Source organism: Sycon ciliatum, chromosome 12, assembly GCF_964019385.1.
Source record: "Sycon ciliatum chromosome 12, ocSycCili1.1, whole genome shotgun sequence".
Classification (NCBI taxonomy): Eukaryota; Metazoa; Porifera; class Calcarea; order Leucosolenida; family Sycettidae; genus Sycon; species Sycon ciliatum.
Window position 1 is genome coordinate 11,727,453 of NC_088654.1, and position 8,265 is coordinate 11,735,717.

Sequence of the window (8,265 nt, forward strand, 5' to 3'; positions counted from 1 at the left end):
CACTCTCCATTCACCCGAAAAAAGTCGGTGGGGCTAAAGCTGTGTTCACAACTGGCACGTGAACGCGGTACGCTTGTAGTTCATGCGTGCCGAAGGGCGCAGTCAGCATTTTACTGAAAACAGCATCTCGAGTTGTATTTTAGGGCGTGCGTTACCTGCGAGTACTAATTTTTGACCCCGTCAGTCAAAGTGACTGGCATAATGCCGGTGCGCCCCTGATATGCGCTTAAAATTACAATATAGAAAGGAAAAGGACATGATGGGTCCGAGTTTCAAAAATTATACTATGTTAGAATTTCCATTTTCATTTCTCTCACTCCGTCTCCCTCTCTTTCTTTCTCTCTCTCTCTCTCTCTCTCTCTCTCTCTCTCTCTCTCTCTCTCTCTCTCTCTCTCTCTCTCTCTCTCTCTCTCTCTCTCTCTCTCTCTCTCTCTCTCTCTCTCTCTCTCTCTCTCTCTCTCTCTCTCTCTCTCTCTCTCTCTTCCTCCATCTTTCTAACCATCATTCCTCGCTATCGGCTCTTGTACCATGTTCTTCACACCATGACTTGCAGGTTCCACTTTCATTTCTAATTCGAATCTCGTCATCATGCTATTGGCGGCGTGCTTACTCGGCACAATGGTTGTGATTGGGTTTCTGGTCTGGCGCATGTCCGCCATCAAGTCAAAGCTTCGGCGCATATCAATGCCACATGGTGAGTTGTCGAGAAGCGCGGCTGTCTGTGCTGGTATGCTGCTGTGGGTGTGTATCTTTATGTTGGGGTGGGGGGTGGGGGTCTGTGTGTGGGTGCGTGCCGGTATAATTTGTGTGCACATGTGGGTTTTTGCGTACATGTGTGCACGTGCGTGTTTGCGTGCGTGTGTGCATGTATGTGGGTATAGCTGTAGGATATGACTGGTGACGGCGGAAATGTTTTGTTTTGTTGACGTCACCTTTGAACAGAGCAAGGGCATTTTGCCGCAGAGCAGTGTGAGAGCACGTGCTGGGTGCCGTTCTCGTAATGTAAAGCCCGGCCAAGTGCACGAGGCAGAACTTCCCGAAAGACTTGCAGCGCGTGCGTCGTAGAAAAAGGTTACGTTAACAAAAAATTCCACCGTGGGCCAACCCATCCGGGAGTTGCACAGTCTTGTTTTTCTACTCTTGGCGGGAGTGATGTGCAATGTTCAATGTTCACAAAGAGAGGTTTTCTGTGTGACTAGGCCTGGGAACTGAAGCATGCAAGCCCAGTGGGTTATCTAGCCTGTTATTGATCCCTGTTCGTTGTTGTTGTAAAAACTCGGATGTTGAGCCGATAGTACTATTTAGAGATAAAAGGACCTATAAGGTCGCCGAATCTCTCAATATCCTTGTCAGTGTTGCGCCCTGTTGTCGCACTATCTGACTGTATACAGGGATCGCACAAAGGTCTTAAAGTCCTGAAAAGGTCTTAAAGTCCTGAAAAGGTCTTGATTATATCGTTACCTTTGTGGACTGTTAGTCATAACTAGCAACTTATAGGTTCGTTGTTGTGTTTGGTGTTGTACTATCCGCTCCTCCCACTCTCCGCAGACTCCCAGCCTGTCCGCAGCGGCAGTGTCACCATGCCAACCCACACGTCCAGCATGTCGGCAGCCGTCACCGGCGGCGACACGCCGTGCGGCGAGACCTCGAGCATGCGCGACGGCGACAGCGCGACCCACTCCCTCGCCAGCGTTGTCACGGTAGCACACCAGCAGCGCACCTCGCTGACGTCCGCCGACGGCGGCACGCTCAACACGCTCTCACGGCTGCACGAGCTGCACATGACCATGGACGAGCTGGTGTGTTTCAGCGACAACGACGAGGAACAGCCCAGCTCCGCGGTCGCCGCAAAGGAGTCGCCATTGGCAACGTCGGCGGCGGTGTCGCCCCGAGCAACGCAGCGCCAGGTCCTGCAGCACCGGGTCGCCGCGCGCTACTCTCTCCAGCACCAGGACACGAAGACAGTGTCGCTGGACTTGCCGTCGCACTCCGGACCCAGCTCGATCTCCGACGCGGCCTCGCTCCCGGGCCTGGTGGAGACGAAGCCGTCGACGCCCGTGTCGCAGCCGTTTGACGTCTTCACGCGCCACATCATGGACAGCTCCAGCAACTGCTGCGACCTGCCGCCGCCAACGGTAGCCACGACGACCGGCACATCACCGGTTGGTCCGGCAACCGTGCCACACATTGCCGCCGCCGCCGCGTTCCGGGACAGAGACGCGCTGTGCGACGGTCTGCTGCGATCAAACTCTATGCCGCTGGTGGGGCCGGCAGGTGTAGGTCAGCCGCATTCCCAGGTGCCGGCGGCCGTCGTTTCCCGGGACTCGCGAACCAAGCCCGGCAGCAGCGAGCCTGGTCACCATCAGCAGCAACTCGCCGCGCACAGGAGCATCTGCATGGTGAAGAGGGGTCCACTGCTGTTAGCACATTCCGTACCCAACATTGCTCAGAACAGCATAGACTGCGGCGGCGGAGATGAAAGCGCGATGCAGCTCCTCCATCTCGGTCTCTCGCGAAACATGTCGGCAGCCGCGTACTCGTCGGAACGCGTCGACACCGCCACCGCCAGGAACGCACCATCCGCCTCCGCTGGCGGCGACAGAGGTCCCGAGCGGAAGGTGTGCCGCCTCTACGAACAACCGCTCACGCCGGTGAACCCGGGACGAACCCGCTGGGAGCAAGTGTTCTCGCGCGTGTTGAGCAGGCCGAGGGCGACGAACAGCGAGCACTCGGTGGCCAACATGGAGCGCTGCTCCAGCCTGTCGGCCATCAGCACCCAGGCGATCGGCGGACGGAGTAGCACGCACTGTGCGGCGCTCAACGCTGCAGCCCCGGAAACGGGCACGACGATCGCGAACGCGGCCTGCCGAACGCGCTCCACCGAGCATCTGTCTCGGCTGGTGTGCACGGATCCGCTCAGTTCGCTGAGCTCGCTGAGCAGCAATCACATGTACGGAACCGTGAAGTACATGCAGTCGACGACAAGCGCCGCTAGCAACGACGGCCTCTACTCGACGATACGCTCGCCGACTATGGCAGCCGCGGGTAGCAACCAGCTGCTGTACACCCGTATGGCAGACACGGCCGCGACGACCGGCGCTAACGGTAGTACGGTCGGCGCCCCGGCCGATTCCGCATCTGGCGCTGCCGCCAACGGCGCGCCGGACGTCGCGGGCGAAGTGTCATCCTCGCCGAGCCTTCACAGCCTCAGTCGCCATGGCACCGCAGGCAGCATGGATTATCACCGCCACAGGCAGACCGGAGTGGCAGCATCAGGAGCATCGGCAACGGCGGGGCAATCGCAAATGTCGACCTGGCATCACCGCGCCCTGGCCATGAACCGCAGCTGCTCCGTGCCGGACAATCTCAACTGTGTGATCTCTCCGGACAGCCCCGCCGCTCCCAATGCTTCTGGTGGCATATTTGCGACGGCGGACATGGACGGGACTGGTATGCTGCATGGTGTAAGCACTGACGCCATCGCTCCGTGGAATCCGCTCAAGTACGCTCGCGCCTGGAAGAGGAAGGTGAGGCCACCCACGGCCGCTACGGCGTTATCCTCGTCGGCATCGGCGACAGTGACGTACGCCACACCGGAGCGCAAGACCGCGCGCAGCAAAGTGTTTGCCACCAGCCCGCGCGCGCCGACTGCAGGCAGTCTGGAGCAGGTGGCTCAGCCGCAGCAGCCGCCGCAACGCGCTCGGGAGGGCTCGTATGACACGCTGTACGAGCTTGTGGGCTCTGTTGAGCCCACCTCCGGCAACTGTGGCGGTGGAGCAGGAGGAACAGGAATGCCGTCCATCGTCGCCGACCGTGTGGCCAGGCTCGAATCGCCGACCACATCCGCAGATTCACAGCAGCAGCAGCTGCAGCAAGCAGGCGCGATGGCCTCGTCGCCTAAAGTCGACAACGCCAGCTACGCCAAGCTGAACTGGAAGATGAGAACTGCGAGCAATCCCGTAGCCGTGCCAGCGCAGAGTCACTGCCCCCCAGCAGGCGGTAGCACCGTCGGTGCGGGTCAATCGTCATCGCACTCAAGAAACAACAGCCTGGTGGACGCCAAGCAACTGGGTAATCTAAACCAGCAGCAGCCGGAGCAGGCCCTGGCCGCGTTCTCCCCGGGAACGTCGCAGGAGACGAGCTCTCCGTTCCTAACGGACGGCAGCCTGCAGCTAAGCAGCCACGACTCTCCGTCGCCGCTGACGAAGCTCAGCGATCACAGCGGCCGATCGTCCACGAGCAGCGCGAAGGCGGCAGGCCGAGACTCGATTCTGGGCGCACTGGGCACTCACATGGATTGCCTCGGCTCGGACTCTCGTTTGTACAACAACCTCTGCGGTAGCAACGGCACGTCGTTATCGCAGTACGACACCCCTGACACGGGCACGACCATGCAGCATCGCCCACGGGCCGTACGCCGAGACAGCATGACCGGCAACGCACCCGGGGTGCTGAAACGGGACCTTCCGTTGTCGACGACGACAAGCAATTCAACGTCGTCGCCGCACTCGCGTACATCATCCGCCGGTAACTTTGCCGCCGCGATGGACCAGAAGCCGAAGACCACGCTGCAGCAGTTGCGCTCGATGTCGTCGGTCACGACCCAGCTGGCCACAGTATCGGGGGCGGCCATTGCGCCGATGCCAACGCGTGCGGCTCTGCAGCATCAGGCGGCGCGCAATGCCCAGTCGTCGCTCCGAGGCGCCCGGCAGTTTCCACGCCGTCTGAGCCACAGCTTCACCGAGGATAGCACGGATCGCGAGCAATCCATGCACTCATGGCACACGACCGACACCACTGGCTGCAAGTCCGACGACAGCATTGACGGCAGCTGCGCCAGAAAGAGCGCGCTCTACTCGAGGCCGCAGCGGCGGGCGTCGGAACAGGACGAGACGATCGATCTGGGCAGGCAGGCGGCAGACTGGGCCGACAAGGACGGTGACGAGCAGGATCCAGGGGATTCGCTGTCCAGCAGGAATGCACCACCTCCAGTGCCGCCACGCTCCGACGACCTGTCTCTAGACAGCGCCGACGTGTCGGTGATCGAGCAAGCGCCAACGCCGGCTACAATGAGCGTGAAGTCGACCGCCTGCGAAGATACCTGGGGCTACCCGGACGAGCTGGTTGGCGGGCGAGCGAGGACCACGTCCGGCAAGGCTGACTACGCCGAGCTTCCTTTCTCGTGCGCCGCCTACCCAGGGAGGAAGGCTTCAAAGCGGCGTCCGCGAACCCGCCACTCGTTCTCTGCGTTCGGGCGCTCGATCATCGGAGAGCGCTATCGACTTACCAGTATAAAGACCGATGTACCATCGCTGTCGCCCAATAAGACGAAAGGTGCTTCAACCGTACTAGCATATCAGTCACCTGTACAGCAACCACAACAACACCAGCAGCCGTTGAGTCACGACCAGCTGTCGATGAATAACTCCTGCGGCGTGGAGCCGTTCAGCGGCAGTGGGCGTCCGCGCACCGACGGCTCCTTCTCCAGTCTGCTCGTCAGCAACGATTCGTCGTCGTCCGCCACTCATACGTCTCAACGGCGTCTGTCCTGCGTGTCCGGCGACGAGCTGTACGGAGGCGGCGCTCGTTCTGCCCTGGTGCAGTCCACGACAAACACGTCGGACGGCATGCGTCAGCAGTGCCTCTCGCCGAGCAGTCAGCTGTCACCGCACCAGAGCCTTGGCTTAGGGTCGCAGCTGCCGCCGCAGCCGCCGCAGCTCCCCCGCCACCCGGACCTCACGGGTAGCTACTCGGACCTGCAGAGTGGAGCGCAGCCGCAGTACCCGCACCGGCGTCTCTCCGGCGATGCGCCGCGCCCCAACGGTCAGTACATGGAGCAGAAGCGCCGCTCCTACGACAGCCCACGCGGCGGCAGCGAACCCAATTTCACGTACGCCAAGCCAATGCTGGACGACTCCAATGCGGATAACGGCTATGCACGCGTGTCCTTTGACAAACCGTAGATAAGCGGTGCCGTACGGTTCAGACGCAGCGGGCAGTCCACTGCTAGAACTGGCGACTATCCTCGGCCACACGGAGCATCAAACGCTTGCATCGGTAATACACCTGTTCACAGAAACTACACAGTTCAGTATTGCACACACACACACGCATATGTACATACATATGCAATCACATACACATGCTCGTATACGCACATAGACACACACACACACACACACGAGCGCAAGCTTGAGCGCGAGATAACACGCACATACAGCGCACAAACGGACATGTGCACAAACCCCATGCAATTTCGCCCGTCTCCCGGGCAAGCCAAGCTCATAGAGATACACGTCACACCGTACGAGGACAGTAGTATTCCCTTTCATCGTTTCCCTTTTTGCTTCTCCATTGTCCTGTATTACGGTGCACGGAGACAGCTAGGGCCCTGTACGCGTACCGTACTCAGCACATGCTGATTACTTCTCTTGTGTTTTTTTTTACACGGAACGCCACCATGGTGTGCAGGCTCGCTTTTCTCAAAGCGGACTCGCCGTTGTCGGAGTTCCGGCTCCATTTTTCTCGCTCTTTGTCTCTGTCTCTCTCTTTGTGTGTGTGTCTCTGTCTCTCTCTCTCTCTCTCTCTTTCTCTCTCTCTCTCTGTCTCTCTCTCTCTCTCTCTCTTTCTCTGTGTGTTTCTCTGTGTGTCTCTCTCTGTGTCTCTCTCTGTCTCTCTCTCTGTCTCTCTCTCTGTCTCTCTCTCTCTCTCTGTCTCTCTCTCTCTCTCTCTCTCTCTCTCTCTCTCTCTCTCTCTCTCTCTCTCTCTCTCTCTCTCTCTCTCTCTCTCTCTCTCTCTTTCTCTGTGTGTCTCTCTCTGTGTCTCTCTCTGTCTCTGTCTCTCTCTCTCTCTCTCTCTCTCTCTCTCTCTCTCTCTCTCTCTCTCTCTCTCTCTCTCTCTCTCTCTCTCTCTCTCTCTCTCTCTCTCTCTCTCTCTCTCTCTCTCTCTCTCTCTTTCTCTCTTTCTCTCTCTCTCTCTCTCTCTCTCTCTCTCTCTCTCTCTCTCTCTCTCTCTCTCTCTCTCTCTCTCTCTCTCTCTCTCTCTCTCTCTCTCTCTCTCTCGCTCTCTCTCTCTCTCTCTCTCTCTCTCTCTCTCTCTCTCTCTCTCTCTCTCTCTCTCTCTCTCTCTCTCTCTCTCTCTCTCTTCTCTCTCTCTCTCTCTCTCTCTCTCTCTCTCTCTCTCTCTCTCTCTCTCTCTCTCTCTCTCTCTCTCTCTCTCGCTCTCTGCCAGCGTTCTTTTCTGTTCGGCTTTTTCTGCCCTTCATATGCTGCAATCTGGGTGCTCTCACACCCATTCGCACACTCACTGCCTGTCTAGGCGACCAAGTCTTACCTGCAGACAAGGCTTGCACGCAGACAAGGCTTGCACGCAGCTATCCTTTAGCTTCCTATGCCCATGCGATTTGCCTTCAGAGAGTCACAATGGCCGCAAACACCGTCACGCGTGCACAAGGGAGTGGCTGGTGCATGCTTTAGAGAATGTCTCGTCACGCTTTGCAGTAAACACCCATCTCATTTCATGCTTTTCTACATGTCTCCCGTTCTTTCTTGTTTATCCTCTATCTGACAACCTTATCGACAAAGTACAACTTAAAAAATAGTTCCGAAAAACTTATCTGTGCTGTTTGAGCTACTCAATTGTGATGTCCTCATGCGTGCGTGCATTCCCTTTCAGTGTGTGCAAGACTCCTGTGATGCGACCAGGGAGTCTTTAAATACCGGCATTTTACGACTCCCTTGATTCGACCTTAAACCTTACGTGGCGAAATCGGCCGGCTGCATGCACCTGTCATATCCATTGTGTCGTTTGTCTGGGCTGAGAAACTGTTCACAACATGACGGAGTTTGCTAGGCGTGCCATGCAGAGCGCGTTGCGTAACACCCTCATGCATGCTGGAGGTTTATATGTGTGCAGGTGCGTAGCACTTCCACTGGATGTGGTCCGGCCGGAGGGGAGTCGGGGTCTCCCCCAGGGGAAATTTTTTAAATTAGGACGCAAAATCCTGCATTCTGGGCACTTTTGGCGTTGTGTTAAAAAAAAAAATGGTCTGGCTGCTACTCGCCTGGTACCATGGTGTGATGCTCTCTGGTGTATACCAGGGAGTCGTAAAATACCGGTATTTTACGACTCCCTGGTGTATACATGTCCACGGATTGATTGCATGTGCATGGAGTGATGCTTGACTTTGTCTGTCATGACCCTGACCCTGACCCTGACTTATATCTGCAGAAAAGAAAGTGATCATGACATGCATGACATGGGGAC

At 57.5% G+C, this 8,265-nt stretch overlaps 1 protein-coding gene across 1 annotated transcript in view; it reads left to right on the plus strand.

The window, feature by feature from the left end:
• The window catches only part of LOC135828586 (uncharacterized), a 15,068-nt gene extending 8,676 nt beyond the window's left edge, over nucleotides 1–6,392 (plus strand). The window contains exons 4-5 of the mRNA XM_065341020.1: nucleotides 554–694; nucleotides 1,549–6,392. Coding sequence (XP_065197092.1) covers nucleotides 554–694; nucleotides 1,549–5,963 — 4,556 coding nt within the window. The 3' untranslated portion in view covers nucleotides 5,964–6,392. The remainder of the gene's footprint in view (nucleotides 1–553; nucleotides 695–1,548) is intronic.
• Nucleotides 6,393–8,265: the final 1,873 nt, after the last annotated feature.